The sequence below is a fragment of the Cornus florida genome, unplaced genomic scaffold (assembly GCF_030987335.1).
Source record: "Cornus florida cultivar Cherokee Brave unplaced genomic scaffold, ASM3098733v1 CherokeeBrave_3.0.0_Hap2_Chr08, whole genome shotgun sequence".
Lineage (NCBI taxonomy): Eukaryota > Viridiplantae > Streptophyta > Magnoliopsida > Cornales > Cornaceae > Cornus > Cornus florida.
In genome coordinates, this window is record NW_026775578.1 from 39497216 (window position 1) to 39516081 (window position 18866).

The 18866-nt window shown below is 35.1% G+C and overlaps 2 protein-coding genes across 2 annotated transcripts; both read right to left on the bottom strand.

Moving 5' to 3' along the window:
- Positions 1–378: 378 nt before the first annotated feature.
- Positions 379–4448, bottom strand: LOC132271408 (uncharacterized). Its single transcript, XM_059772774.1, has 2 exons — positions 3480–4448; positions 379–754 (listed from the first exon to the last, which is right to left on the bottom strand). Exons 1-2 carry the CDS (start codon positions 3845–3847, stop codon positions 694–696), a joined length of 429 nt encoding a protein of 142 aa, XP_059628757.1. The 5' UTR covers positions 3848–4448; the 3' UTR covers positions 379–693.
- A 2482-nt stretch (positions 4449–6930) lies between these two features.
- On the bottom strand, positions 6931–17905 carry LOC132271410 (uncharacterized). Its single transcript, XM_059772775.1, has 3 exons — positions 17233–17905; positions 7741–7821; positions 6931–7417 (listed from the first exon to the last, which is right to left on the bottom strand). Exons 1-3 carry the CDS (start codon positions 17389–17391, stop codon positions 7223–7225), a joined length of 435 nt encoding a protein of 144 aa, XP_059628758.1. The 5' UTR covers positions 17392–17905; the 3' UTR covers positions 6931–7222.
- Positions 17906–18866: the final 961 nt, after the last annotated feature.

Here is an 18866-nt window from a genome sequence, read left to right on the forward strand (position 1 = left end):
AGATCTTTTGTTCTATCATGTCTTCAACTTTTTCAAGGTTTGGAAACTTTCTCTTCTTTTCTCTTTACCCTTTTTCAAGCTTTGTAACCCTAAACCACATCCTACCATATATGTCCTTGCTACCTTAATCCACATTCTTTTTCCTTAAGCTATGGTTGAGAGCATCGGATTGGCGCCAAGGAATTGAAATCCGATAAAATTTAGTTCAAAGTTTGAATTAAATTTTCTCAAATTCCAATTCGATACTTCCAAAAGCAAACATTAGCTTGATTTGGTGTAGCATTAGGCATAAAGATGTTTTGGCGCCAATTTCCGCTAGTAGAATCCATAACCTTTCCGTATTAGAATCATGCAGTTGATTGAGAAAGAATGAAAGAATACTAAGAACTTGTGTAGGATTTCATTATCAGTAGAAGAATAAAAACATAGTAGTATAAAGAAACAATAGTTTCACATTGTTACATAAGAATTGTCAGCTAAACTGAATTCTCAATAGAAAATTCTAAACTTTTGAGTGCAGAAGAGCCAGCATGTTAACAAGAAATGGAATTTGATTCTGATGCAGCTTCTTTCTAAATCCGGTCCCGAGTCTAACGGAATGTAATTGGGACCACAAAGCCTTTTCTAGTCAATTTTTTTCGTCGGTGTGATAACCAATATAGGGATTTGCAGAAGGAAGCTGGTAAAGCAGCATCAAAGAATGATACAAACACAGCCTCTATTGTCTTCTTCATTGTCAGTATCTCCTGTTTCACTGTCAACAAAATTATGGCAAATGAAAGAATAATATCAGGCTACATTTGTAACATATACACATTTTCAGAAGAAAATGAGAATCGATTTTCAAAATACAGTAATGCACTCTCCTTGACATATTTGTAAGATACTTTCCTCTGCCTAAAATATGTGAATGACAATTATGTTGCTTATTATTATTTAGTTGAAGAGAATAAAATTGGAAACAAAAATTTAGAACCAAGCACTAAAAAACAAAGGGTGCTTCTGCAACGTACTTGCCAAAATAAATAAATAAATAAAAGAATAAAACAACCTATTTGTGCACAGTATACCTGACACTTCATGACATTGCTTACCACTTGCACACTATGACAGGTGTAAATGGGATCTGAATTGTTTCTTAGTGAACATCAGTACAAAAAAACAAATCATTAAATTATAATTCCACTGATGCTCACATACCACTAAGCTACATCAGGAAAAATGTCTCACCAATAATCTTTCAAGTTATTCAGTTCCCAAAAACTGGAATGTAAGACTATCAATCTCAAGTTTTTAATTTGTATATCATTGAAACAAAGAAGTGAACACTACTTGGGATTTAGAGAAAATCAGCCATTCTCACTATTCATTGCAGTTTTAAAGGCCGTCCAAAATTCCGAACTGTAGGTTATGAGCAGGAAGAAAGGTGCATTGGACTGTAAGTTCACTGAGGGCACGTTTTAACATCCCATAAATACATGTTTTGACGTCCCATAAACAACAGATGGCAGTGTTATATTTTGCGTAACATTTGGAGGTAAAAATCCATCATTTAGTACTGGGAGTGTGAAAGATAACAAGAAAAATCATCACAAATAATATAGATATTTCTCAAGTGTCTCTGACCCAAAACATATTTGAGCTCTATCGCGTGCTTTCTCCAAATCAAGAAGTAAAGAACCACAGGAATTTTAATCCATTTCCTTCTTACTTCATCATTATATGTCTCAGAATATTACATAATTACAGACCATCCTGGAATAACGCCAAAATGAATTTCCACAATGTAAGTACTTTTACTTAACCTTTGCTACATCAATCTTTCTCATCACTTCATATTATAGCTTAAATGTTCGAACTTATATCTTTCATAGTGTGTACGAATGATAGATGGCTTCTTTCTTCTATTAAAAAGGGTTACCTCTCCAACACTTCTCCAAGCCTCACCTATTTCCCCCATCTCAAAAATCTTGAAAAATGTAGATCCAAATTGTTCTTCGCACGTATATCCACAATTTTCTTTTATATGAATACCATTTAGGCTAAACACCTTTGCTCAAAGGCCATTACTCGGTGGAGTCGTTAAAGCTTGAGTTACTACATGTGAGAATGGATTCGAGTCCGACAGCAGCTATTTTCCCAAAGGTTAAGGTCTCTACTTAGTTCACCCATTTGAGCATCCACAATTAAAGAGGACCAACTGCCTAATGGATCTTTGCTTTCTTCATCCTTGCAAGGACATCTTTCACGAAGTAATACCAATAGGTTGACGAACTAGAAGAGGAAAATCACTTAGTATTGATTGCACAAAAATTGGGAAAACAGGTATTCTAGTATGCTGTAATATCAAATATATTCACCAACTGCAGCAACTATTCTATCTTTATTTATTTGATAACAAAAATAATATAGGATTTGAGAAAATTACTATATCAATGTGTTACAATTATGTCACAAACTCCCTAAAGAAAACACCAAGACAAAAGTAATGCTTGGGCATTCTTGGCATGTGGAAATGAAATCAACAGTATCAATATACCAGTCAGTGGCATTTTTGAGGAGAAAGTTATCCTGGTGCTATACCGAGCAGATGACATAGGCATCTTGCAAATTTAAATATCAAGGAAGGTTCCTGATACTATATATGCTTTTGTAGATTTATAGGCGATTTGGATTCTTTTTGGATGGAGACTACTTTTTGAGATCCGGCATACCTCACATTTATGAAGTGCTCCCTCTAAGGTGCTTCGGTTATCATAAAACTGCTTATCAGGGGATAAAAAAGTATTCATTTCTCAAAATAAAGCACACGCAGCACAATGTTTCATTAACATGCTACATATGGATTAAAATCTAGGATTCCAAGGATGACCTATTACGTGCAAAAAGGGTAGCTAGAATAATATTTCTTGAACCTCTATGAATCAATTAACAACCAGATCTAGTACCCTCTTGCCTCACTTATAGATTATCTCATTCTCTCTTAGGTGCAGAGAATTGTCATCTCAGCAGATCACATTATCTACTCCTCAATGCATTACTTTCATAAATAAATAAATAGTGAATACAAAAAATGTACAATTTAACTCTTTCCTCATTTCCTCTACTTCATAAATATGATACTCAATTCAAAAACAACAATAGTGAATTAAAATCACTTCAATTATCAAATCACTAATGCCAGGATCTATAAAATTTTGAACCAAAAAAAGAACCCCAGAACAGAAAATCAACCAGTAAGCAAGATGGATACAAGAAATGCTCAATTTAACTCTTTCCTCATTTCCCATACTTCATAAAGTTGATATGCAATTCAAAAACAACAATAGTGAATTCAAATCACTTTAATTGTCAAATCACTATTTCCAGGATCTATAAAACTTTGTGCCAAAATAAATAAATAAGCAATCCCAAAAATTTTAAAATAAATAAATAAAAATAAAGGAACAATAGTCTAGAGAGAGAAAGAGGGCACCCACCTGGACTCAAATTCTTTGACCTCAACAAGCTCTTTCCCTAAATTGTCCATCCATTGCACTCTCTTCTTTTCAGCCTCTTTTGGACCACCCAATTCCACAATCCTCTTCCTGATACAGCTTTTGAGAACTCTCTGACTCTCTTGCTTCCCATCTAAGCTCTCTTCTTTGACCTCTGTGGTCTCACCAGATATCTGAGCACCAGAGGTGTCATCAACAGAAGACACAACTGTTGAAGGGACATGTGGGCTGTTCCCCAATTTCAATGGCCCAGGCGTGTACAGATGAGCAGAAGAGGGCTTGCAGAAGCAAATGAATGGAGGACAGTGGATCTTGCAAAACAAAACCCTCATGAAAATACTTTGCTTCATTCACAACTCATATCAAACACCACAACTCCATTTTCATAGCATCAATCAATCAACATAAATCTAAAACCATCACTTATAAACAGAGGAATTAGAAACACCCAACAAAGGAATTTAGAAGAAAATTCTACTAGATTGTGAAATTGTTGAGTCGTGAGTGTAATAAAACAGAGGAATTAACAAAATACCCAACAAAAGGAATTTAGAAGAAAATTATACTAGATTGTGAAATTTTTTGTTAGGTTTAATACCTGTGGTTCTATATCCATCTAAAAGATATACATATATATACAAAACCCATTGAGAAACATAAAAAACCAAAAAAATTCCACTGAATAACAACAACTCTCAAATCTTAGACAAAGAACCAAATTGGGAAAAATTTCGTCAAAGATAAGTGATTAATCAGTTGTTTTAGAAGAAAGCAAGTAAAACCCAAAAAAGACCTTGTTTGAGTTGTTTCTGATGATGAATTCCAGAAAGAAAAAAAAAAAGGGAAAGCTTTAGACTACAGGAGACACACCTCTGTGCGTGTTTGTCTGTGTGTGTGTGAGAGAGAGAGAGAGAGAGATAGACAGGAGAGGAAGAGCGAGACAAACCCAACTGTCCCAATATTCTATTATTGTAACCGTAGCCATCGTCCAATACTCAACAGTAACTGCCATAAGTATTTTATCCTTTATTTACCTTTTGAAATTGAAAAGTTGTTTTCTTTACCAATTAGCATCTGACATTTCTTTATATATATATATATATTAGTTAAAAGGAAATATATTAGTTAAAACCGGGTGTCTGAAAAAAGGCAAGAAGGAAGTCACATAAAGTGGGAACAGTAAAATTAAGTTATAAATATTGAGAATTTGAGCAAGAGCGCGCGGAGCGTGAGAGTGGGAGCACACTCGAAATTTGAGCACACGAATTCTTAGAGCCCCTCAAGAACCCGACTAATTTTTGAAGACCCGGAAGGGTACTTCCCCACCCGGATCGGATAAGTCAGTGCAGGAGTAGCGAAAGCTAATTACAAAAAACATTCAACGGGACTAGGTGAAGTGGATTATTTATATATGTTTGTATTTAATATATATGGTTTTATTTTGAGTTTGGAATAAAACCCAGAAGAAAATCTTTAAAAAGATCACCAAAGATTGAGTCAAACTGATAATTAGAAAAGAACATATATGCAGATACTAAAATTTTGTACAGTTTTTGAATAGAGTTTTTAAAAAGGTACCTGTATATATTGATGAACACCAACCCAAAAGCAAACTCAGCTTTTTTTCCTTTTTTTAATCCAACAAAAATAATGGGGTACACATCGCCACATATTTTATTACATATTTAAAATGTATATATTTACCAATAGGAATTGATATCGTACCTAGTGAAATAAATGCTTGTTTTAAGGATTATAATTGTTTTTATTTTATTGGCAAATGGTCTAATATGGGTTTGAGAGTTCAATTAATGATGGATCCTAAAAAAGTATGTGACACATATATTGCTAATTTAATACTTTTTTTTTTTGTTTTGTTTTACTGGATTGTTTTCAAGTGGTACCTTTATATTTATAATGATTAGTCATCAAAGCTTTCAAGTTGTGTTGCATGTGTGTTTATTCTTATGATCATGTGTCAAGTTACTCGTGGAATTTCTGATGTTTGAGGGCAAAGCAAAACTGTTGATTTTAGGGTTTATACCAACCCTAATTGATTTTAGGGTTTATACCAACCCTTCTAAATTGGGGAATTAGCTGTTTTTTCCTCAAATGGAAGCCTTTCTTGAAAGATTTAGAAGGGCATGAACTTTTTATTTTCCATTCTTTGGTAAATGACACACCTTTTTCTCACAAGCAATATTGATTTTTTTTTTTTTTTTAAATGGTAACATATAATGCACACTATTGGTTTATTATTATATGGTTTACCACTATCTTTTGATAATTATCAATTTGTGATACAGCCATGAAAAGCACAATTGACCAACAACATTATAAAATAGAAGTTGAGCATCTTCCCTTTTCTTTCCCTTTTGAGGCTTCTTGAAACCATTGAAAAATTTGGTTAAAAAAAAAAAAAAAAACATTTAAAAAAATGAAACTGACACTTAAAAGTTCAGGAGCTGGAGTTCAATAAAAATTTTAAGTAAATTATCAATGGCTATCAATGGCGTATTTAAGTGAAATTATTCATTAAAAGTTAACAAATTCAGTTTAAATTGCTGAATTGGTTTATCAAATATCACTTTGTAGAGTTCATGTCTAAAAATCAAACTTATGAATTAATAGGAGCAACTGAGTCATTTTAAAGTGATGACCAATCGAGTATCAAGAATGACATAACCAAGTGTTTCAATCTAACCCCATAAGTTTTCTTAATTTTCGTGACGTCTCACATTGCCCGGACTGGAGGAAGAAGTTGTTGGCATTTCTATGCAGACACATCTCCCAACAGTATAAACACATTTTGAAAACCATAGGAATGGAGAGTGTGCAACCCGGACAGCATCTACATCTACACAGAGTCTGTATCAGAACCAATTCCCAGCCATAAATGGGGAGAGAGTGCCCAAGAAAATTCCAAATCTCAGGCCCCCGGGGGCTTGGATGAGATGGGAGAGTTCTTGGATTGGGATATCACTGGTCCAGGTTCGAGTCTCTCCCCCTCCTTTATATCCTCGACTGAAATTGTTGCTAAAGTGTGGGACCATCGACAGCATCCCTGATTTGCAGCCTGGGGTGGGTCCCTAAGCGGCCCTACCCAGGGGAGTTCCGGTGCCAACCAAAAAAAAAAATTCCAAATCTCAGGATTTTTCATTGATCATGAGCAGAAGATTTCTTTGATTAACTGAGAAAAAAGATACACACTATCCCTCTTAAAACTTGATCTTTGCTGTAGAAGTGTTGCCCATCTATCGCAACACTATAATAAGGTGGCCCTAGGAAAAGAAAGACAATGCAACAACAAAATATGCTGTATGTACAAGGCATATACTGATAACATAATCACACTCACGCAATTACTTTGTTACACTATAGTAAGCAGAATACTAAACCAAATATATATATATATATAAAGCTACTCTTGACATTCAATAGAAAATGAAAAATTATGATTATATAACCATCCATAGGTGTTACCTAAGGAATGACAATGACTCCACCTAATTACCACAAATTTAAGCAACAAAGATACAAGACTAGGGGGGAGAGCTTGACAGAGTCAACAAGACCGATGAAATTGGAAGAAGAAATGACATACACAAACTATTCTAGACTCTCGACTGACACGAGACAAAATGACACACTGACAACTTTATTAAAATTCGACGACAAGGTATTGGTCTATGGGATATATACATGGAGAGAGATGAAGCTTCTGACTATGGATGAATGGGGTCCTCGGCATTTATCTCCATTTCGATATCTTGAGAGGAAAATGTGTGTCCATCTGTGACCGGGCTCTGCATGAGAGGAGCAGAAGAAGATAACCCTAACCCTAGGTCCATCTGCCCCTTTTGGGGTGCATCACTTTGCTCTTGCAGCTGAGAATTGGGCACGCTGTTATTCAGCTGCTCCTGTGAACAAAATTACACAGAGCATTATTAAGCTTAATCATGATAATTTATCAAATTAAAAGAACCAGGGTCAAGGTGGTGCAAAAGAGACATGTTAACCCGTAAGTTAGCATATTTTTCTAGATCTAAGCTTCCTATATTCATTTAGCAACCTCTCGACTAAGTTTTTCACGTTGCTCTAGTACCATCATCTTTTACTAAAACACTAGAATCCTCACTCTTGATGCGGTTAACATCTCTAGCTTTCCTCCTATAAGAAGACAACCAACCTTAGCAGGAACAGATGTGTCGAAAAAAGAAAAGCTAAACATTATGCAAAAAACCTGCAGATAGGTGCAAATATCAGCCACAGTGACAATCTTTCCTTCTTGCTGCTTCATTGCCATCCAGTCATTCATTTTTTCCTACAACAATCAGAGTACAAAAGGGCAACCTTTGTGATAATTATATTCCAAATTTTTATTTTTAAACAGAATAAAAAGGCCAATTTATAAGTTACCAATCAAACTGCAACTTAAACAAATAAAGAATAATAATAATTGATTGCATTAACTTGATAAAGTAAAATTTTAATAAAGCAGTCTGACTAAATCCTATCAAGCAATACCTTTACCACCAGCAGTAGCTTATTTTTCTTATTTTTTATTTATTTATATTTTTGTGAATCTAATTTATCAACATGATCACCATGAGTGAACCTCAAAGGAAACCAAGACAATATGCCGATCTACATGAACAATAAAAAATTAAAAAAAAAAAAATCTACAGATTGCATTTTTGAACTGCCTAGGCAACATTAAGTAGATAAGCTGGATAAACTTTTGACCTCAAAGTTATGTTGATCATATATACTTCGATACATTATATATATATATATATATACACACACACACATATATATATATATTAGAAATTTGTAATAAAAGTATCAGTATACAGTTAAGATGTACTTTTGCATAAACTACGTGCATGACAAAGCATGAAGCACAGAAAAGTGCTTCTAAATGAGTAACTCCTACTCTTCCTTTATGCTGGAGAAGGAGATTCTATAATTAATTATCTCAATACACCCGCAAGCCTGTTTAAGAATTGGGGAACTCGGTGGCAAAATGCATCAACTTTGAATGTTGGAATGGTAAATGTTTCTTTTGACAGGCAAACAGTGAAGAACTTGCCAACAAATATAGCAAAAGCTAAACAGATGCAAAAAAAACTGTGATTTCCTTGCAGGGACCTATAAAAATTGGAAGAACAATTGCCTTCCAGTATTGATGTGTTTTCAGAAGTGATATAACCCACAAAGTTTGCAGACTACGAGAGGAATGAAAAATTATGTAATGTAAGAAATAGATAATTGCCCTAAAAGCATGCTATTCACGGATTGTAGGTTCAGACTTCTTCCAAAGGCTATGAAGCATGGACACGGACATTGGATATAGACACTAACACGATACGGGTACAACGATACAACAGGTACTTAAAAGATAGAATATGGATGGACATGATAATATATATATATATATATATATATATATATATATATATGGTGGTTATAAAGAGATGTATAAAAAGTAAATATGCATGTGCCTATTTATAAATTTAAAAAATAATGCTTTGCCGTGCTATATACTACCAACATTCTATTATAGTTCGGTAAAGTGCAATAAACCCCCCTCAATTATACCCCAATAAGCAAAAAAAAACCCTGAATTTCTAAAGTAGCATAAACGATAACCCCCCCTAAACTATGTTGTTTGGTTGCACTTTACCCAATCCGGCAACCGGACGATGGATTTTCAACATATGCCTTGCACGTGATAGTCCAAATTTCTCTAAATGACCATATAGAGCCCTTATGAAATGTAAAAGACCATAATAACCTTTAAAGACATTTGAACCCAACTAGTATCCAAACAAGCCCAAATGTTTCGTCCTTCTTCCTCGTCAATCTGTAGAGTATATCTGTATCTGCCTATATACACACACACACACATATATATATATGTTGTATGTTTTACAGAGAATGAGTTCCTCTGTAGCTGCCTATATATGTATACATCATTTAATTTTGTTTAATGGAACCTCTTTCTCTCTATATATATATAGGTCGTGTGCACATGCCAGTCCATATTCATGGCAAGTTTTCATCTGGAATATGAGAAATTTGATTTCAACAGTAACATAACTGATTCTCAACCCCAATCACAAGCAAACCCAATCGCAAATTTTAACCCCAATCGCAAAATTCTCAACCATCACCAAACCCACTCGCAAAGAACTGATTCGCAAAACCCAATCAAAAGTAAACCCAATCGGAAAACCGCCATGAATATTTTATCACCGATCACCAAACCCAATCGCAAAATTCTAAACCCATCGCCAAACTCTTTGCAAAACCGAATCGAAAACACAATCACAAACAACTCAATCAGAAAACCCCATGAATATTTTATCACCGATCATCAAGCAAACCCATCGCAAAATTCTCCACCCATCACCAAACCAATATAACAGAAATTTAATTGACAACATCGCTGCTACAACAGCCACGTCGGTGGGTCTCTTCGCCGAAACAACATTCTGAAGCTCAATCTTCCCCAACATTCTCTTCTTCTGCAAGTTTCAGGTTAGCCCTCACCAAACAATTTCAGAGAGAGAGAGAGAGACGTATAGTAAGAGTGGGTCTCTAAAAAAAAAAAATAATACAGTTGCCCAATCTTGAAGCTCAATCTCAATCCACAATAAAATACCATCACTGTTGCTGAATCTAATGCGGTCATCTGTCATTGTTATGCAAACTCTGAAAATTCTTCAATTGTCCCAACAATCTGTAATTGAATAATTATACAAGCTAACGAGTGATATAGATCTATATACATACATATATATAGCCAGTGAGGGAGAGAGAGGCGTTTATTTGGGGCAAGGTATTTTGTTTTTATATTTATCGTGGGTCACTTCTTGTGAAGAAGATGAACAGTATTACAATATGTGTGTGTGTGTGTGTGTGTGTGTGTGGTGAGGGGAGAGATAAGGTTGGGTGTCAGTTATTTTGGTAAGGTTGGCTAGGTGTCGACATTTTACTGGATGTTGTGATAAAGGGGTCCCACATAATTTCACCATTTAAAACTTATATCTCAGCCTAAAACGCCACACTTTCACTTAAAGGGCAAAACGGACTTTATGAATTTCCGGTGAAGGAAGGGAAACGGAATAACACTCTGTGTCCCAAGACTAAACCAAAACCATAGTTGAAGGGAGTTATTTGTAGTACAAGGGGGTTAGTTGCACTTGGGGTATAGTTGAGGGGGGTTTAGTGCACTTTACCCTAAAAATAATAATGACAAGCAGGTTGCAGTTTATTGCATCAAAATAAACTTCGGACTAAATTGTACAAGATATGTCCCATTACATCTCAACATTTTTTAAGAAAATCCAAGTATTTCAAACCCTTGTTGTAAGAAGTTACACTAAGAAAGCATAAGTATTTCCAACTCATGCAAGCATCAATGTTTGAAGGCATGTGCTTCTGGATGCAATTTCAGTAAATGGGGCAAGATGATGAAGACCATATGCATAGGAAAATCTAGGGAATTCCTCCAAGTCTATGCCCATTGACAAGAAACAACATGTATTGTCCTCTAATAAAGGAACGATATAGTAAACCTTAAAGAGATTCCATAGTTGATCCACATGTCAGGAAAATGTTGTGCCACATGAGTCAAGGAACAGTTGTCACGTTGAGACTTTCAGGGGAGCCACGGGTAAATAAGCAAATTGTGATGTGTTGTAAGAGAGGCCCTGTGCCTAAACCATCTTATCAATACTGGGTAGTAGGTGTTATACTTGGAGGTCTCAATATGCAACCAATGTTACTAATAAGCCTTAGCATTAACCATTCTTATTTAATTTTTTTATAAAAAATTAACAACCGATGCTTCATAAACAGCTTAACTAATAGCTCAACTTAAAAACAATATCCGTAACAAAAAGCACTTAAAAAAGCCAAATATCCCTTCCTTATCCAAATACTACATAAATATAATCTTTCATGCAACGTCCTTTTTTAATTTTTGGAACTACCAACTAAAAGGTCAAGAGGTCACTCACTATTACCATATTCATAAATAGTTTACACACAATAGAAACCCCATAGAACTCATCTCGACAAAGTTCTAAAACTTTTTATTGCTAATAGATATGACTGGTATATGCATACAGGTGCACAGTATGTGTTAGGTATACGTTGCATTATCACATACAAGATTAAACTAATTTACCATTTGTGTGATGTTTGGTTGGGGAGTCGTTTTGTTAGAAGAGATGAAAAACTCTATCAAACTAATCAAGGCAGTGCATGCCCAAAGCACTCTGTGTGCATGTGTGTATAATATAAAAAGAGTTGAGAGAAACTTGCCATCACCCTCTCTACAAGATGCTTGCTTAATGCATGGAAAAGCTAAAAGAATAGGCAGACACTCAAATATAGAGCTGGAAATATCTTTGTTTTCTAGCAGCTGGGCCCCGATGATGCAAGAATGCCCATGATATCATTAGCTATGAATGATAAGATTGGAATGGTCAGTAAAGAGGAATCTCAATTTTTTCTTTTTTTCTTTTTCTTTTTCTTTCATGGATAGAGAGGGTTGCATATGTTTGTTCGGTCCATAATTCTAGTCCATCCTTCGGTTTGCCCTACAAGAGAAGAGGGGAATAAAGAGGAAGAGTCCGCTTCACTTTTGTGCACCAGTTAGACATGGATTATTTTCCTTCTTCTCCATTCCAAGTTAATGTTTCAACACGTATATAGTCTTTGATGGAAGGACATAACTAAGTTCATGTCATCAAATGTATTCCCGGTAATTTAACATTATAAGGGACTGCTGATACTTATTAATTAGTTTCTCAAATCCCCTTTTTCATTCCAAGTTGATGTTTCCAGCAGGAGAACAGTTACATGCTACTCAATAAGTTCTTTTAATTGATTTATATAGTCATATGCTTTATAACTTAAATTAAAAACAAATTGTGGCAAAAGGTAGCATATGGAGAGGCAGACCTACCCACACACGCCAAGGCAATTTGGCAACACTAATCCCCATAAATTTTCATATTCATCCTTCTCTTTGATCACCCTTTCTGTGATATCTGTTCTTTAACATGCAGTTGTTTGAGAGACAAGTTGAAAGCCTACCCTAATTAAACTCTTCGAGAAGACTTATCAAAAAAAAAAAAATTAAACTCTTTGAGAAGTAAATAAATTTAACTACTGCATCAGCTGAAAAATAGTGGTCCACATCAACTAGTCTAAAAATATTCCAAAGAGAAGCAGGAACAACATGTCCCCCTCCCTCCCCCCCCCCCCCCCCAAAAAAAAAAAAAATTAAAATCAAAATAAATAAATGAGAGTGAGTGAGAGACTAACCAAATTCCATTCCAACTATTTGGCGTAGTTTAAATAACAGTTTGGGATCCATCAATGTACTTCATTTTTTGCCCTTCCCTTGTCCTAGGAAATCCTTCAACTACAAACATATTCTCCCTTTTTGTTGGTAAATCATACGTCTATGTAGCACATGGACTAACCATCATAGCTATTCCCCCTACATTGTCACTTCTAGTTTTCTGCAAAACGCAACGCTTCAAATTCTATCTTTTCTTGTCATTGTACTCATTTATCTCAGCATCCTCATCTCAATTGTGTTCAGATTGCCTAACACTTATAACTACTCTGGAACTTATAATTACTAATCATGGGTGTAAACCTATAGCCACGTTTATTTTTTATTTTTTCTAAATAAGGCATGACTCTGTTCAATAAGAAAAAAAGGGCAATGCCCCCAAAGCTCATGGGGCAAACTTCTGTCATGCAAGCTTAATGCCCCACCACGACAAAGGAGGTTGCGCCACGCAAGCGCTAAGGAGGACTCTGCATGACATGTGTAAAGAATATGATTCTAAAGTCTTCCAGAGCTGGGTAGAGAATTGTGGAATATTAAAGGATTCTAGAAAGTTGTAGTAATGTGTAGAATAGAGAACATTTTCTAACAAAAGGAGAGTAATGTAGAGTTGTAAATATCAAACATGCTAGAGAATTAGAGAGTAATGTAGAGTTGTAAATATCTAGATATTTTAGAGCAGTATTCTAGTAGGTAGATCCTAACCGTTTATTGTAATGCATCTTAACCATCCATTAGGGAGGAGATGCCTATATTAAGGGTTGGAGCCTCATTGGTAAACAACTAGTTGTGAGAGTTGTGCCTTAGCCTCCATATTAATCAATATTAAGAATAAATTATCATCTAATAGGAAAAAGTTCACACACAAGTTAAATGGTGCATAATTCACTAGTTATGCTTGCAAACAGAATTTCAATCCATAAATGACACTTAAATTCATCCACGAGTCCATTACAAAGGAGGTAAAACTTCATTAAAATGATGGGCTTAGGAGTTAAGGAAATTTAATGCTATTGTTAAATTCAAGTCAGTAAATAAAGTGAGCCTTCAATGTAACCACATATATTCTTCTTTTTTTAATTTTTCTAATTTTTATTATTGAAATTATATTTTTATATTCTGTTCGTATGCAGTTCCATATTTAATTAAGGTTCATGACCAAAAAGCACTACTACTCAGGAAAGAAAAGGGTCAAGTTTTGCATTACGAAAAAAAGCACAAACCGTGAGTAAAGAAAAGGCTCAAGTTTTAATTTTGTCCTAGAGAAAAGTTTAAACTCTTTAACAATGCTATGGGGTTCATTCAATTCCATTCCTTGCCGCACTCTACCTTGCCCAGATCTTCACTTGCCTTGCCCTCTTTGGAGTTATATTACAGATTTGATCAAGATTCCCCGCGTTCTTAAGATAAGAGGACAATACTCTGATACCGGTCGCTGGTTGATTAGACTTGCCTAGTAGGTCTCAAGAATTTCACTATTGACTTTAGTTTACTGTATTTCAGATGGAGTCTTGACATGTAGGCGCTTACTCTTGCATGGGCTGTCTAGGTCGTGTCACCCATTAGGAGATAGTCCAAACCCACCAAGATAGCCATTTTGATCAAAGAAGGTTCATCATCAGGTTCATCAAAACTAGGATCCCACTTGGTCCTATTCGCCAGCAAACTAACACCCTATCTTCCGTTCCGCTCTTTAAACAGGAAGACATAAGAGTGGACGTTCCCACCCATACAGATCTACCAGCCAAGCAAATGTTTGGGACGAGATACCATCGGGGCTACCACGTGCCGGGGAGCGTTGGATTGAAAGCGACTAGTATACACAACCGCACAAAGAGGAACTTGAAGAGCTGTTTGGTCTGGTTAGATCGGTGCCATAGATATTGGCACTCTAACCAGTGTAGAACGATGTCTTTCTCACCCAGCTCATCTATTTCATACTATACTCCCAGGGCATGCTTGAGAACCGCTTCTTGCAAGCTATTTCCTTTGACTCAATTGGTAGAATAAGGCTTATGTGAGGGGCTTATGGGTAGGTATCTGGGCATATCTTACGTGGTGGGGAGAAAGTCAATTGTCTAGGTTGCGAGCTCCTTGTATCAACTAAAACGATAGGTGATGGCTAGCTTGCCTACCTTCTCAGAGCACCAGCTTCAGTAAACCATATGGAGCTGTCTGCAGCAATACCTATCTAGTAGTTGCTTGTCTCTATTTCTAGATCCTTTCGGTCTTCTATCCTCGCCTTAGGTTCCTATTGACTTCTACCTCATCAATATATTCGTCTAAAAAAGTGAAATTGAGGTTTTTCTTAGCTCCTAAGCTATGTGTTTATTGAAACTTTTTTCATCTCGATTTGCTGTAGAGTTTTCAAGTCTTAAGACTTTTGTTGGTTCATTTTCTTTTTTCATCCAAGCCCGGAAACAGAGGCAGGCTTCCATAGTATCTATAGAAAGAACACTAGCCTACTCGGCATCTTTGTCACAGGCAACATAATAGAATCCTACATCTTTTAAAAACGAAAGAACATCGGCTTAGGGACTACTTGTTGGGTACCGATTAAATGTCACTTCTTCCTATCTATTATGGCTTCTCCCGCCTGTTCTAACTAAGGGGTCAATCTCCTCTCCTAAGAGAGTGTTAAAAGCCGACTCGCCCAAGCTCAATTAATGGCACCTCACCTCGGGCTAGCTTTGAGTAAGGATAGTTTATCATCAAGTAATTCCATGATCATTGAATTGCATGGTATGGTGTAGTGAACAAAATAAACCCAAAAGAACTTTACTATATCAGTTGACTTGACTCTGATATTCAGCACTTATTGCTTTTGTCACCATAACAAAGAATTCAGGGACTTTTGATTACTTACATCACCAATAAACATCATCCTCTGCTCATCCTTTTTGACCTTCTCGGTGGGGAATTCATAGGAGAAACCACTGTTTTCAGCTTTTAATGAAAGATCCATCATTCACAAATACGATAACTAATTTCAACGGCTTTCTAATAATGTGATCATGTACCGCCATTACCATAATATTGACAAGGTAAAGAGAACAAAGTTTTAGCCTTTAGGCTTCATAATCACAACAAAATACTACCACATAAGAGAAACCACCGTTTTCAGCTTTTAATGAAAGAACATCATTTCATTTTTCAGAGTATTATTATAACAATAGTCAATAACTAATTCCAATGGCATCCTGATAATGAGATCATCTAACCCTATTACCATAACACTGACAAATAACAAAGTTTTAGGCTTCATAATCACAACAAAATACAACCACATACTTGGAAAAAATCATCACTATCAAAAATCACTCATTAGTAGCTCCGATTATAACAGCTTCACTAAACCTCTTCTTGATAATATTGGCAAGGTGTATGCATTAGAGTTGGGGTGTCCTAGTTACAAGAAAAAAACAACCAGTAACTCCGACAATAAATCGTTAGGAATCCACACTGAACCCGCATGCAAGTTTGTAGTGCCTAATTACAATATACAATTTGCATCAAATAATATCACCATTCCCAGACTTAATTTTAATGTTAGAACAAAGAAGTTTTAGTATGAAACTATTTTAACTAGAAAATTGAAATTCACCGGTTCCAATAAATGCATCCTAAACTAACCCCTGGGATAAATTAAAGCAGAAATGTAAAATAAAATCATTAGCATTAAACAAGTTTATCATGACATGAAATTAAAGCATGCAAGCACAAAAAGAGCGATTTACCTCTTCAATCAACATTTATAGACAGCACTTGAAAAATAAACATAAAAAAAAATTAAAAAAAAATTGAAAAAAAAAAAAAAACCAACATTTATAGACAATGCCTCAAGTAACCAATTTGAAAAAATAAAAATAAATAATAACAAAGGGGCACTTTATAAATTCAATCATTATCATAAATCATGTCAGCAATTGAACAAACTGAACTACAAAATGACAAACAGGTATTGATTGAATTCAATTGATATAATTGAACAATAAAGACAATGAATCACAAATGGGTACTAAATAAATTCAATCAGCATCATAGAGGAGCCTCAAATGATCAAATTAAACAAGAAAGACAATGATCAGAAATGGGTACTAAAAATATTCAATCAGCACAAAAAGACAAGCCTCAGATGACCTAATTAAACAAGAAAGAAAGTGAATCCCCAAATGGGTACTAAATAAATTCAATCAGCATCATAGAGGAGACTCAAATGATCAAATTTAAACAAGAAAGACAATCAATCACAAATGGGTACTAAATAAATTGAATCAGCATCACAGAAAAGCCTCAAATGATCAAAAATTGAAACCAAATTGAAAAGTAGGGGAATTCAAGATATGGAAGTCTCACAAGGGCATGTCTTTGTCCAGCACCAAAAACAAGCTTCTGATAACTGAGAGCTTGAGAGTATAGCTGAGAGAGATGATTGGCTACTTTCCTGAAATTGGTATACAACACTCTATCATTCTCATCAACAACACTGACCTCCATCTTCCTCTTCTGTGCCATTTCTTCTCTCTTATATTCCTTTCACTCACACAGATGCTCTCTCTCTATCTTTGAAGTCACCAACTCTTCTCACTGGCCCACAAAATCCCCACCATGGTTCATGGTGCATATAGAGAGAGAGAGAGAGAGAGAGAGAGAGAGAGAAGTAAAAAAAAAAAAAACTATACCTATAAGTTAATAATTATAAATAAAGGAGTTAATAAGAACAGAATTTTGTTTTAGATGAGAGGTGCAGTGTTTTGGTCCAGATGGGGGAAAGGGTTGTGGAGTGATGATTTGGAGAGCAACAAAAACACCCATAAAAATTAAAAACCTCTCTCTCTCTCCTCTCTCATCTGTCAGGAGAGAGAAAGAGGGTTGGGATCTGTCTGGAAAATGGATGGAGATCAGAGTCAAGTATGTCAGTGTCCTTAATATATAGGATTCGCTGACAGAGAGGACTCTCAGTAGCACTGACGCTGGTTAATGAAAACGTTTTCAACTGTTAATGCGGAAGGGTGGGTGTGAACCGCACCTTAGCACTAAAATGCACTTTAATATGCAATGAAAGTTCATCTTTTAGGTAGGGCATTACTTTGCCAAAAAAAAAAGGGTAGGGCATTACCGGATCAAAATCTTCTACAATATAGTGTATCTGTTCTAATTCATAAGAAATTGTTGGGATACACGTTGAAAATGTGTTGGGATACATATTGTTACTTACATTTTTATAATATGTATCACTAATTCTCTTTCATCGATTGAGACAAATACATTTTAATCGGAGGATTTTAATTCAGTATTACCCGACTTAGTTGATCAGCTCTATGAGATTGTGTTGTTTATATTCAAATTCCCTTTCTTTTAATTTATTAAAAAAATAAAAAATAGATAAAAGTTTAATAAAAAATTAAACACCCTCTTGTAATATTTATATTGAAGATAAAATATTATGGCATGAATGATGTATTTTCGGCATAAGAACATTCGTGGAGTCCCGTTTTCCAGCCAATTCAGACTTCAATGTTTGAGTAGCGTTGGGGGTTCAAAAGTTATTCATGGTTTCAAAAGCACAGTTGTACTTTTGTTTGATAGCACAAATAAATACTATTATATTGGCTGTAGATATTTTGTTGTTGCAAAACTTTTAGCTCAATTTTGATATATATTTTTTAAAATTAAAGGAACAGATGTAGTCATTACACGTTACTGTCTCATTGGGATTTTAACTCTTCACTTCCTATTAAAAAAATACAGTAGTATTCAATTTTAATATATTTTTTTTTACATCACAAAACTTTTGGTTTAAATTCAATAAGGAAATTCACGGAAAATGCCTTGAATATTGCATTTTTTTTTTACTAAAACCATCCAACCGAAAAGCACTTCTTTAGGAACCCTAATAAATGTTAACCAGTGAAAATAATGGAGGAAGAGGAGAAGGAAGGAGAAATTGAAAACAGAAGGAAAATTAAAAGTTTATTTTATTGAGTGCA